We start from the raw sequence: 14,553 nt of genomic DNA on the forward strand, positions 1-14,553 counted from the left end.
GCAATTACTGATTCAAGATAGAGGGTCTGTGTTCCCAGAGCCTCCTGCAGCATGAGGCTGCAGAAGGAATGCAAAAAGAAGGAAAGAAAGAAGGACCCACTAGCATCACCTGAGTATCTGAGGTGGAAGTAAACGTCTTCACAGAAATCTTCTTGGCACCAGAGTCAGGCGAAGTTGCTAGCGCCCGATTCTGTAACATCAGCGTAGCGGTGGCCGTTTTGATTTCCTCCTCCTTTTTACTTTGTGCTGGGAGGGAAGATGCATGCGTGCTTGTACTCTCCCGACCACTTCTGGTTTCTGGAACTTTCCCATCTTTGCTCTGCTGGGGAGGCCTGAGGGGGGCCCCCTGTAGCTTCGCGAAGGCACGGCCCAAGCTCTGTTTCCCACGGTGATCCTGAGCAGGTGACCTCTGTGGGCAGACCTGTGACGGGCGGAGGAGGTGTTCGCTGGACTTGCCCAGGTTCCGGCTAAATTCACTCAGGTACTCGGAGTTCCCCTGGAGACCAAAGGGAAAGGCACTATCCACGCTTCTGGATCTCTTCCTGTCTTCAGGGTTGATTCTGTTTCGCTTCCCAGACCTTCCTCTCCTCTGGAGCCCAGATTTTTGGTCAAACTTTTCGATCAATTGATCCACACCAGGAATGGATCCTGTATCAATATCCCGCCCAGTTCCTGGCAAGAAGGGGATGTACCGTCTGTTTTCATGACGATTCACATTGTCAGCATGGATGGCACATTCCTGATCATCAAGTAAAAATCTGTACAGAGAGTTGGCCGAAGTGGGAGTTGCCGATGAGGAAGAGGACCTCCGGGACCGAGCTCCATCCAGGACGGGTCCCGCTGAATCCTGTCGCCGGAAGGGAAGCACGTCCGGCCTGGCTTTCTTGGTTTCGGGATGGGTGTGTGGGCTGTGGGCAGTTAGGGACCTCCCACTGGGGGAAAGGGCCTCCTCTACCAGCCCCTCCTTGGTGCAGCTCTGAACATTTACGCACACTGAGGTCTGCTTCTTGGGGTCATCTATGACCACAGAGCTGCACAAACGAATGGCCGTCACGCTGGATTTGCCCACATCTTCCAAAGGAGAGCTGCTAGGCTGCGAACTACTAGGTTTGGGGAAGCATGTCCAAGCCTTCTTATTGTTGGTACCTTCTGTTAAAGTGTTTAACCAATTACTCTCAGGAGGCTGGTGATTTTGCAAGTTCAATTCATTCTTTTCAGGGTCGTAGGGCTGCAAAAGCTCTGGATGCCGCTGAAAGTTGAGCATGTGAGATGGCTTCACTGGCCCCTCTTTGCCTTCTAGAACCCCATTCTTGCCCTCAAAGAGAGAGGATTGTTTCAGGTTTCTTACAGGACCAGGTTGGGCATAAGGATTTTCTGGGAGCTGCAATTCTGCGCTGTCCTCCTCTAGCACAGACCCGTTGCTGGAATGCAGAGGCAGGTTATTTATCACTGGAGATGGAAATGGTGGCCCGTTTTCAGAAAAAGACGAGCCTGCTAGACACCGCTCTGTGTTATTCAGGACTATATAGGGGTGGCCATCAATTCCCTGTACCCGAATACTGACACCATAGGAGCCTGCCTTAGAGTTCTGGGCATTCCTTGATTTTTTGCCATCATCACTTGCGAGTCTCAGATGGACACCATATTCTTGCTGCACATGTTGATATTCACCGAAATACAGCTCCATGGTTCACTGGTTCTCGCTACCAGGGAAAAACAGGTAAAAAGAGGGCATTAGGTACGAATCGTATCTGTTTAAATGAAGATTATGAGGGGAAAGTTCAAGAAGACACAAGGAGCAAGGACACTTCAGAACCAAACAGTCACCCAAACAGGCCTTTCCGGATGCCCTCTGTGACCACAGTGTTGTCAACACTGGGCTTGAACCCTGGCCTCTGGGCAGAAGGCTGGCATACTAACCTGACACCTTTGGCATAACTTCCTTACTCCGTTTCTAGTTGACAGCCCGTTCTGGTTGCTTTGGGTTTTTTTCCTTAGTTGGTTTCTTCCCACTTTATGCTATTTATTTTTAACCAATAGGATGTTCCAGTTACCAGCATTTGAGAACAAGGTACTTTTCCACGGAACAATTAAGAGCTAAGGAATTCTGATGCTCACCATTTTTCCTTTCTCCCATACTATTATTGATCTTCTTGTTGGAATAACACTTTCAACCTTTTTTATGTACAGCCTTGCTTTGAAATCTCTATCACTATTTATTTGGATATAACATTTAAAACATTTTTGACTTTGCGAGGCTGACAATCAGAGAAAATGAATAAAAATAACTCTTCATCATCTTTTCTTACCAAAAGGGATCCAGTAACACATTGATCTGAAAAATGTTATAAAACACTGAGGACTCAGGGCCCTTTACTTTGTGATGTATCCTAATGCTAAGAATCGGGTGCCATCACCTTTGGTGGGGTGTGGCCACCATATCAGAAAGACCGCACACAGATGACCGGGAAGGACACCCAGCCCACCCCACCCTCAGAGACCTCCCACCAGAAATCACTTCCACCCCCTGAAGAACTCTGAGAGCAAAGAAGCCCCAGGAAGAACAGTAGCAACTGGTCACAGAGAACAGCTGTGTCATTTCTTTCACTGCTAGGGGCTTTTTCAGTTGTCTTTCTATTCTGGACTCAGTCTGGCAGCACATTTTCTGAGAAAATCATCTATCAGATCCACATTTTCAAATTTATTTGCACAGAGTTTTTTTTACAAAGCATAGATCATTTCATCTCTTTTATATCTCAAGTTATCCAGTGTCTTTATTTGTGCTTTCTTCACCGGTCTCTTGTGTAAATAAAATGTGTATCTATGTATATTTTTTAATAATTGTTCTCCTAAACAACTAGCTCTTAAGACATAGCAATCATTTTTCTTTCTAATTTTTTTTTAAGTTTCTTTACTTTTGAGAGAGAAAGTACAAGTGGGGGAGGGGCAGAGAGAGAATCACAAGCAGCCTCCACACTGTCAGCATGGAGCCTGATGTAGGGCTTGAACTCTTGAACCATGAGATCATGACCTGAGCCAAAATCAAGAGTCGGATGCTTAACTGACTGAGCCACCAAGGTGCCCTTCCTTTTTTAATTTTCTTATTGAGTTCTAGTTCTTTATTATTTCCTTCTGCTCTCCTTCGCTTTTGTTTTTCTGTTTCCAATTTCATGACCTGCGTGCTTCATTTACTTTGATTCTTTAATTATACCCCATGAGTTGTGATATCTATGTCAGTTAGGAACTGGGCTGGTTTCTACTAACAAAGAGACCCAAAATAGCAACTTAAGAGTTAGGATTTTTTTTTCCCCCAGAGGTAGGAAGTCCAAGGCTGGAATGGATGGCAGGATATTTCTGAGCAACACCTCTTTTATCTTTCCAGTCATCTACTTGTAGCATGTATTAGACACTTTATGATTGGCTAACCAGCATCACATATGCCAAAGGTTTATCAGGCCAGCTGAGTCAACCTTTCTAAGGAGATTTCCTGAAAGTCCCATCCATCAATATTACTTTGTATCTACCTCATTGGTGAGAACTTGATCATATGTCCACCCCCATGTACAAGGATGGACTGGGGAACAGATTTTTAGCTGGTCACTGACACTGAAAAAAATCAATGTGGTGTTAGTAAAAAGGCAGAAGCAAACAGACACTCGGAGAGCAGCCAATAACTTCCACCACAGTAATGTTTCTATCATTATTTCCTAAATAGTTTCAATTTGTGGTTTTGATTTCTTCTCTGACCCATGAGTTTCTCAGAAAGTTTTTTCACATCCAATATGTTTGCTGTTGTGTTGTTTTGGCTTAGAGGATCTTTATTTCTCTATGTTGTTAATTTCTACATGCACTGTAGCCAGAAAATTAAACTTATATTATTCCTTCCTTTTTAAATGTACTGAGGTTTCCTCTGTAGGGACAATTTTTGCCAACATTTAATGGGTAATGGACATAGTCTCTTTTTTAAAGCATGGAATTCAAAATACATCCATACAACTTTAGCAATTATTTATTCAGCTATCATACATCCTTACTTATTTCATCTTTTCAATTTGCCTTAAGTCTTCCTGGATGTAGCTGTCTCCTACTAGCATGGTGCTGTCACTTCTGCTGGTGACTGTTCTTTTAAATGCTAAATATGTTAGATGTCATCACCTCCAATTTTACAAAGAAGAACAATTTAGAGTGGTATATTCATCTGCAAATTCATTATTAAGTCACCAATCCCAATTATGTCATTATGCCTACTTTTACTTTCAGAGTTATACTAACAGAATTAAGTGATTTCATTTTAATCAAAATAAAACAAGACATAATGAAAACCTGGACTCTTCAGCCTCCGTTCCCCATCCCGATCACAGTCCCCAGAGGAAACCAACTGCAAATTTTAGCTGTTTCTCTGGTATACACCTCTATGTTGCTCACTACTGTGCCTCGCAGCAACTTTGTGTCCCTTTTACACATGGGACACACCATACATACCAATTTCTCACTCTGCTAGCTTCTCAATATTATTTATATTTGTATTATTATGGTAATATATTTTTATATTAATATATACAGTTATGATTATATAAATGTTTATTCATTAAAGAGCCAACCTGAAAACTATGGCCATCTCTCCTTAAAATATTTAACTTTTCTAGAGTTAATATGTGATTGCTATTTGCACTTGCCTTCATTTCAATATACCTAACCTTAAATTCTTTCATCTGCTACATGACATGTTAGATGCTTGCCTGTATTCATTTTCAAATAACCAACATATTAGATGATCTGGTGCCCTTTTCCCCTGGTGCAGCCGCCAATCCTCCTGCTCTCTATTAAGGTCTGGTTACTCTTTTCCTTCTGCACCATATTGTTTCCTAAGTTTTGGACCTTCCTTGTTCTTGGTTTACCCAATTGGTCTGACAGAGCACAACTGAGTAGCTTCTTAAGACCCAAGAGAGTAAACTTTTCCAGTCCTTGTATTTTGAAAAATGTCTTTACTCTATGCTTACTTTTGATTGATAGGCCAGCTGGATTTAGAATCCAGGTTAGAAATAATTTTCCCTCAGGGCGCCTGGGTGGTTCAGTTGGTTAAGCATCTGACTTCAGCTCAGGTCATGATCTCATGGTTCGTGAGTTCAAGCCCTGCAAGCCCTGTGCTGACAGCCCAGAGCCTGGAGCCTGCCTCGGATTCTGTGTCTCCCTCTCTCTCTCTGCCCCTCTCCTGCTCGTGCTCTGCTTCTCTCTCAAAAAAATAAATTATTAAAAACAATTTTTCTAAGAAATAAATTTCTCTCCAATTTTTTAAAGTATTACTTCCATTATCCTGTAGCTTCCAGGGATGCTGTTAAGAATTCTACTATTAAGACATCCTTTCTTCCAAGTGTGCCCTGTTTCTTTTTCTCCCACAGTTTTTAGGACCTTTTCTTTGTCTCTGCTATTCTGAAATTTCACCATGACTTATATGAATGAGGGTTTTGTAAGACTGGGCACTTTTATAAAACATGGGCGTTTAATGTAGTTCTTCAATCTGGAAATTTATGTCATCAGTTCTATGAAACGTTCTTATTATTTCTCTGATAATGTTCAGAGAACTGTTTTGGTCTTTGCATGTAATATATTAGTAATGTTGTATCTGTTAGGCTGTTTCAATTTTCTTTTCTTATCCACTTCTCAATTCTGTCCTTTTAATTCTACTTGAGAGCTACATCCTCAACTTTTTAAAAAATTCAAGTATTTATCATCCCCCTTATCTCCTTTTTGTTCTCCAAGTGTTCCTGTGTCATAAACGCTATTCTCATTTTAGACATAAGATAGCTTCTCTCCCTTGGAAGATACTAACTATAACTTTTTTCAAAAAAATAAGTTTTTTCTGCTTTCTGCTGTATCTGCATCTGCTATAAGGTTTCTCCTTTCTGGTTTGTTTTGGTCCTTTCTTTCATGTTGAAACCTTTCCTAATAAGACTGGGATCCTTGGCTGCCCAATCCTATTTAGCAGTGAATTCCTAAAAGCAGATTGGAGGCTCTGTGTGTGTGCAGTGGAGTTATTAGCTAGCGAGCGTCAAGTAATGGGCATGGAAAGGTGCCAAGATTTCCAGTGAGGGACACGCACATTTCAGGATCTAGAGCATTTTTTTCTGGCGCAGTTTGATTTCTCAAGGAAGGAATCTCCCAATCCATCGCTGGGGCTGCCCAGGCCTGGCTGCGGGCACTGTGAGACAGGGCAGTGGAAGAGTGTGGAGGTCCCAGCTTTCATTCAATCCCTTTATTTTCAGCCACCCATACTCCCTTCCCTTCCTCAGGGTGGGCAACAGAACAGAAGCACGTGGGTATCCAGATATCCAGGGTGTAGACGAGGCCCTGGACAGCTAGCTGCTCCGGTTCTCAAGGCACTTACACAGTTCCCTAGAATTTGGCCCCTCATCCCTGCCTCCTATGGCAACCCAGGCTTCATGCCTTCCATCCCTGAGCCTCCCAGCGGCTCTCTAGTAAAGTCACCTCCTTTCTCCACCACTGCCACCACAGGTTGAAGCCCAATCACCCCACCAATACAACGGTCACTCTTCTGTGTGTGATCGAGCTCATCTCCACAGGGTCTACACTGCCATTCTTCGTCTTCGTAGCTTTTAACATTTTTTCGCCTTTATGATCTTTTGAGTGGGATTTTGAAAAAGGTAAGTCGCCTGCTTTTAAACTGATCTAGCTTGACGAGGCTAGTAATATTTATAGAACACCTCAACACTAGAATAAGAACAGCCAACGTGCCTTACGCTGAAGAAGCAACGCACAAAGGCCAGGACCAAGATGACCGGGTGTGTCTCAATCCTGATTCCGAGCAGGACTGGCACGTTTTATCCTGGATCTCTACAAGTGTTCGTATTCATTCAAGTTCGTAACAAGTACTTTTTTAACACAAGAGCTTCTGAACAAACAACTTTACTCCCTGCAATGCTTTGTTTATGATATTTGCTAAATGGGTCACAACTTCCTCACCAATAATCTCTTCTATGCTGACTCTGAGTTTTCTATGAAAATATTTCTTCTAATATTTATTAAGAAAATTCTTTTCGAGGGTTTTACAGCCCTTTTCATTAGCTGCTGCTACTACAGTCAACACTAATTACATTTCAATCTTTGAATAAGGCCACCTTGGTTTATTATAATCTTAGCTCCCTGTTAGTAAATTAATCCACATATTTGAATTTCATGAAATGTCCACTATTTACATTTCCTTGACAACAAACCTCAATCCAATATTTTCACAGAATGACATTTCTCAGCTGGGCACGGGTGTTTTAAACAAATGTGGATTTCCTTCCCAATCACAGTGTAAACACTGAATTAATGAATGAGTTTAAGGACAGCTGTTCATTTTCAGATACCAGGCCATGCCACAATCCTAATGCTCTCCACAGACACATTTGCTCAGTTGGGGACTAAGCCCAACCAAGGACTTACATAATTTGGCAATAAATGTGGACCAATTGCCAGGATGTAACATTGTGACACTTGGCAAATAAAAGTGGTGTTTTGGAGTGGAAATAATGCTTTTGGAAAAGACCACTAAATGATGATAATTGCTTTAGTTAGCGAGATCAATGAGTGTGTTTCTGAGTAAGAACAAAGAGCTTAGCACTTGGAAGTAGGAACATATGCCAGACAGAAACATTTCCTCTCTCTGGGCCATCACATGTTATCAGCTGAGCACAGAGATTAGTGACAGTGCTGGGCCACACATCCCTACCTCACTGCTCTAATTCCCAGGGGAACCCCCAAGACCTGGAAACATAGTCACTAGCCACTCCGGAGGCTCTCCTAGCTACGGGGGAAACACCACTAGGCATTTGGAAATGTCTCCGCCATGGCTTGCCCTCCGTCCTGAGGATGACAGTCCCCACGAGCGAGGCCAGGCTGGCTCAAGCCCCCAGCACAGCACCTGGCACAGGAAAAGAATTCTGTGTATGTCTGCATGGAATGAGTAATTCTTATTTTATCATACAAGTCGTTTAAAAGAGCATCTAAAGCAGAGGCAGGGAGCTAATGAGCTTCCTCAGAGCAGTCTTGAACTTAATTCCAAGAAACAGGAAGGGAGCGACAAACCAAAAAGTAACGTCCCCTGAGTGGGATCCTGTAACTGTCTCGCTCCGAGGGAAGCTGCCGCCAGTCTGATGATACACACAAGTTAACATGTGTAAAGAGTGGACAAAACATTCACTCTTAAAAGACCACTTGTAGGACAGGTGGGAAGACATGAATTTTAGGGGAAGTATCCACAGTAGAATGTCAACTAGATAAAAGTGAAAAATCAGAATGCGGAAAGCCTAATATTAGCAAAATGCAGACGGGTTTTTAAATGTGCTCATTCCCAAACATGACAGAAAGAGGCAGTCTTACCTCAACTAAGCTTTATGTTCTTTCTTTTCTTTTTTTTCTTTTCTTTTCTTCCTTCCTTCCTTCCTTCCTTCCTATCTGTTCTGTGGTGCAAACATAGGAAACTGATCAAACTTTTAAGATTTCAAAGGAAATGTCTTCACATTGTCAAGCCTTCAGAACTCCCTGGGAAAACAGTTTCAAAAATAAGCTTTGAGGTTTGAAAATGACAGCAGAGTTGCTGTCTAACCTACGTAGTTCAGTGTGGTTTGAAGAAGGTAAGAATGACAACCGAAAGTTTTCTATTTAGGGGGAATAAATTCAGCTTTTAATATTGAAGGCTGCCGCTTCCTCCTACATACCCTCCCCTCATACAAAAAGGAAAGTGGCTAGAGGAGGCGGTGGGGGGAGTCTGTAGAAAGGTTCCTTTTATACTAGGGATGGACACTTTGGCCATCCAGGAGTCTAAGGATCGGGGGTCACTAGGACTAACCAGTCTAACCACACTCAAACTGGAGCACGGACACCAAGCTGGGTTTCCAGAGACCCCCACCTCGCCTCTGGAAGTCTGCTCCTCCTGTCCCCATGGATGGTCTCCATCACATCAGTCTCTGTTCCACTTTTGTCATTTTGATCCCACTCCTCTTTCCTTACCTGCTTGGCATGTGTATTATCAATAAATTTATAGTGTTCTTACATTCCCAACTTCAGTTCTAAAATTCATTGCCTGACATTTTATATTCCACATGGAATATAAATACATTCTGAAAAAAATACAGAATTTGTGTCCAAACAATGTTGATGATATGTTATTCATCCCTTTTTACCTCTTAACCCTGAAATCATTTCTAAACAATTCTCCTCCCAGTGCAGGGCCAAGAGATAGAAGTTTGCAATTCTGGGGGTGCCTGGGTGGCTCAGTTGGTTAAGTGTCCGACTTCGGCTCAGGTCATGATCTTACAGTCCATGAGTTCAAGCCCTGCGTCAGGCTCCGTGCTGACAGCTCAGAGCCTGGAGCCTGCTTCAGATTCTGTGTCTCCCTCTCTCTCTGCCCCTCCCCTGCTCATGCTCTCTCTTTCTCTGTCTGAAAAATAAATAAAAATATTAAAAAAAAAAAAAAGAAGTGTGCAATTCTGGGAACACAGCACCAAGGTGCAAGGGTGGGGAATGTGTCTGACATTTGACTCAAGTCAAATCCTGGCTCTGGACAAGTTCTTTATCATCTCTGAATGTTTCCCTATCACTAAAGCCAGATTATTGATGATGAGTGTATTTGGTAATTGAGAAAATTAAATCATATATTGTATGCTAAACAAAATAACAGGAAATAATAAGTGAAAAATAAGGAATGTGGCATTTATGGCTACAAGAAAGTAACTTTGATCATAAAATGTTTTTCAATACTTACGAGTCAGAGACTAAAAACCACACTGGTTAACCAAACAGCTCTTAACCACCAACATCCTGAAATAAGTTATTAACTAATTAAGAACCCAGACAGCTGAGAATCTAAAGTACAGTGCTATGTCTACAGTGGAAATTTAATAAACAACTGTTGCAAGTATAAACGGATGTCTGTATGTTGCCAAGCACACAGAAAAGATCTTATCCAGAGACAGATCCAGGACATTTGTGCTACAGTTTCCTATAGGGAGCCTAAGCCCAAAATACATAAACACAAGGTTATCAATCACTGCCTTTTTTCTACAAGCCGAAATCTAGCCTCAAAATCCTCCTCAACACTACACCCCTGTAGTCACTGACAATTAGTGTAGACATAAAATAAAACCTACTTGCCGGGGTGCCTGGGTGGCTCAGTCAGTTGAGCGTTTGACTTTGGCTCAGGTCATGATCCTGCCATTTGTGAGTCTGAGCTCCGTGTCAGGCTCTGTGCTAACAGCTCAGAGCCTGGAGCCTGCTTCGGATTCTGTGTCTCCCTTCTCTCTGCCCCTCCCCTACTCACATACTCTGTCTCTCTCTCTCTCAAAAATAAACATTAAAAAAATTAATAACTAAATAAAATTGTTCTTGATATTTTAAGGTAAGTTGTCCTGCCACTATAAAAACGAAGAACCAGGGGCGCCTGGGTGGCTCAGTCGGTTGGGCGTCCGACTTCGGCTCAGGTCATGATCTCACGGTTTGTGAGTTCGAGCCCCGCGTCAGGCTCTGTGCTGACAGCTAGGAGTCTGGAGCCTGCTTAGGATTCTGTGTCTCCCTCTCTCTCTGTCCCTCCCCCGCTCGTGCTCCACCTCTCACTGTCTCAAAAATAAATAAACATAAAAAAATTTTTTTTAATTAAAAAAAAGAAGAGTTACTCTTCAAGGAGGCCTTCCTGCTTGCCATATTCCTGGCAGCGTCTTACACATGGCAGGCACCAAATGAACAAATGAATGAACTAATTAGTAACGTATGCACGATGCACACAGCTCCTTTTAAAATGGGAACAATTTTTAAAAAGTCAAGGTTTTCCAAAACAAATCTCCTATGCCCACCTTTCACACATACTCCTACCTTCAGCTGTTATATGTGTCGCTGTTTAAAACACTAGAACCTGGGGCTCCTGGGTGACTCAGTCAGTTGAGTGTCTGACTTCAACTCAGGTCATGATATCATAGCTCATGAGTTCGAGCCCTGCATCAGGCTCTATGCTGACAGCTCAGAGCCTGGAGCCTGCTTCCGATTCTGTGTCTCCCTCTCTCTCTGCCCCTCCCTCATTCATGCTCTCTCTGTCTCTCTCAAAAATAAACATTAAAGAAATTTTTTTAATTAAAAAAATAAAACACTAGAACCTGAACATCAGGATTATTGTGGCTTTTCTTCCCACCCTGGACAGCCACGTTCATATGATGTGTGTGCTCCAAAAGCAGAAAGCAGGCCCTGGGTTATGAAGCGTCTCCTAAGGGAAGTAAAGAGGACACTGTGGAATTCCAACAAGGCCAGCTAGAATAAGCCCTGTTCCTAGAACCTCCTCAAATGCAATTTCTGCCAAGTGAATTCCAAAGCTAAACATTCTCCCCTGGAATATACGTTATGCCTTCTGCAAAGTATCTCTTCCTGGTCACTCAAAATAAGATGACCAGGGAAATCTGTCCACCTTTGCCCACATCAAAGAAAAGATGGCAGGAGTCAGTATCATGAGCAAACCTGGCCAAATGAGAGCAAAATCCAGAGCCATCCAGGAAGGGTCCATGGCATGCAGTCTTCCCACTTCCCTTCAGGCATCGATTCATAAGCCAACCAGGTGCCTTAAATGTACCTCTCAGCTATCTGCACAGGACCCAGCAAGACTGCTACAAATGACAGGCACCTGGGTTTGTCCCCAGAAGCTTACTCAGTATCATACAGCAGGACTGTTAAAAACAAAAGGTAACAGTGTGTAGCCACCCAAAAATCGTAAAATAGCAAATTAAAATAAACCTGAAATAGAAACCTAGCAGATTCCCACATGTGCAAATGCAGGTTTTCTGTTCATCAGTTATTACCCCTAATGTTTGGTGATGCCAGAAGCCTGATAAACTCTTGGGCGCGTGGCAGGGGAAGGGGGACTATCCCAGAGGCCAAAGTCACACCAAACATGCTGCATCTTGCTCTCACCGGTTACTCGGGTAATTAGAGAACGGGTAGTTCTTTTAGATAACGTGAGCGTTTCTGAGGCCCTCACCTGCCTTCTTCTTTCCTGAAACACCCCCACCCACCCCATCCCTACCTTCACACTCCACTCTTCATCTTCTGCCCCAGCCTCCCGGGCTGCACAGCTCCACACGGCTGAGCTCATTAGTACGACAGCCTTGAATTATAAATGGAAGTTGCCATTGTTTGTGCCCCACCACCACCACCAAATTCATGTTGAATTTCTAACCCCCAAAGATGATGCTACTAGGAGGTAGGGCCTCTGGGAGGCGTTAGGTCATTGAAGGTGGAGCCCTCATGAACAGGATTAGTGTTCTTTTAAAAAAGATGCCAGAGAGTCCCCTAGTCCCTTCCACCCTTTGAAGATAACAGCAAGAAGGCATGAGCTATGAAACCCGAAAGAGGGCCCTCACCAGAACATCACAGGCTGGAGCCTTTATCTTCAACGTCGGCCAAACCTGTGATAAGTCCATTTCTGTTGTTTATAACCTACCCAGTCTCTGGTATTTTGTTAGAGCAGCCCTAAGGTACAAAGACAGAAATGAACACGATATAAACAAACGCCATGTATTCAAATGAAATGTGTCTGCAAGTACCATTCACAGGTCATTTCAAAGCAAGAATCTGTCTGCTCTTGGGTCTCATTTCCCAAGTGCAGAACCCCTCCTCTCTGGTCTCGTGGGGCCAGAAGCACCAAGGTCAAGTCAGAACTGGGAGCTTCTCCCTGCACACCTTTGTAACCCCAGCCCCGGCAGTGATGGGCAAAGGCCATCAATTCCATTATCTTTGTTTTATACAGAAATAACAATGTTTTATGCAGATGTCTCCGGTACAGAAGTTGTACAATTCATGATGTCTTTCAATGATTAGAAATTGAAGCAGTAACCAGAAACAGAAGTTTCAACTATGTAAAAAAAACAAAAATATTACATATTTTATCCTTTTGGGATTTGTCAGTATATTCTTTGGTATTCATAGGAATATGGATGTTTCAAAATTTCACTCTCTTGAAAGCATGCTAAAATAGCCCACTCAGCCCACTAATCTTATTTTGTTAAAAATAGCTTTTCACAAGCAGTTTGAAACATTAAAACGTATTCCTAGGTGTCCCTATTTTCGTCTTTCACAAGCTTGTATAATGTACAGATGCCTTAAAGAAAATGTTCTCAAAGACCCTTAGTGTTAACTTACTGTACAAATATAAAACCATTATAGTTCCTATGATACCATACAACCACGTTTAAAAAAAATACATTTAAGAAGCCAATGCAATTTTTAAAAATACATTTAAGAAGCCAATACAATTCAGGGCACCTGGGTGGCTCAGGCGGTTGAGTGTCCGACTTCGGCTCAGGTCATGATCTTGTGGTTTGTGAGTTCGAGCCCCGCATCAGGCTCTGTGCTGACATCTCGGAGCCTGGAGCCTACTTTGGGTTCGGTATCTCCCCTTCTCTCTGCCCCTCCCATGTTCATGTTCTGTCTCTCTCTCTCAATAATGAATAAATGTTAAAAAAAAAAAAAAAAAAAAAAAGAACACAACTTTTTCTTTTTTTTTTAAAGAAGCCAATACAATTCAAATTCACAACATAAATTTGTATCTAGGATAATGTTAATTTTGCTGAAACTAAATCATGATACCGGGTGTGAACAAAAAGACACTGACCCATGCAGTGCAGATTTTCATGGTTTCACTGTGCAGTTTTTTGTGCCCAGTTTTTAATTCAAACGACTATGAAACCTCCCTTTGTGCAGTCTGGTCATAAAACTACTGGGTATTCACATGGTGTGATGGCCTCATTTACATACCCACTGTATCTCCGTGTTTTCCCAACACATCATGATCATTGAAATATGATGTTATTACCTAAACCCAACCCTTATAAACACAGCCATTGGAACTGAGTGTTGGTATCCAGTTGTCACCTCATCACTCAGGGTATGCTGACTGATGCTAATGTTTCCCTTAGTCACTAACAACTTCTCATGGAGAGCCCCTCTGTGCTAGGCCCCCTTCCAAGGCAGTTGCCCATAGAACTTACGCTCTAGTGGGGAGAACAAACAAGGAACTCATACAGCGACAATGCTATGAGGAAAAGGAAGCAGGGCAAGAAGAGTGCAAGGTGGTGGTGAAGGTCCTTCTGAGCTACAATGATCAAGGAAGCTCTCTCCGAGAGGGAGACACCTGATTTGAAGGCTATCAGGAGATCTTTGCAAAGTCGTGCGAGGGCCAGGTAGACACAACACCAAGTTTAGAGTTCCCAAGAAAGGGATTTACGATTCGAGTTAGAAAATCAGCAAGAAAGCCAACCTGGCCAGAACTAATTAAGAGGTGAGCAGGGGAGGAGCAGGGGAGGAGCAGGGGAGGAGCAGGGGAGGAGCAGGGGAGGAGCAGGGGAGGAGCAGGGGAGGAGCAGGGGAGGAGCAGGGGAGCACAGAGCAGTGGGCAGGAGCCAAATGATGGGGGTATGCGGGAATCCCAAAGGGCTCTGGTCTCATCCCAAGTCAGGTAGTCACCAATGGGAGTCAAATGATGTTGAAAGCCAGTGGCTGGATGAGCTCCACTAG

General features: G+C 43.0%; 1 protein-coding gene across 5 annotated transcripts in view; it reads right to left on the bottom strand.

Annotated features, from left to right (window-relative positions):
- The window catches only part of CGNL1 (cingulin like 1), a 157,439-nt gene that overhangs the window by 99,573 nt on the left and 43,313 nt on the right, over positions 1-14,553 (bottom strand). For 4 of the 5 annotated variants that reach the window (XM_042941917.1, XM_042941920.1, XM_042941916.1 and 1 more), the window contains one exon: positions 110-1,703. In XM_042941917.1, the coding sequence (XP_042797851.1) occupies positions 110-1,687 (1,578 nt within the window). In that variant the 5' untranslated portion in view covers positions 1,688-1,703. Of the gene's footprint in view, positions 1-109; positions 1,704-8,382; positions 8,419-14,553 lie in introns of those variants that run through there. The other variant, XM_042941919.1, reaches the window with a different exon arrangement.

The sequence above is a fragment of the Panthera leo genome, chromosome B3 (assembly GCF_018350215.1).
Source record: "Panthera leo isolate Ple1 chromosome B3, P.leo_Ple1_pat1.1, whole genome shotgun sequence".
NCBI lineage: Eukaryota > Metazoa > Chordata > Mammalia > Carnivora > Felidae > Panthera > Panthera leo.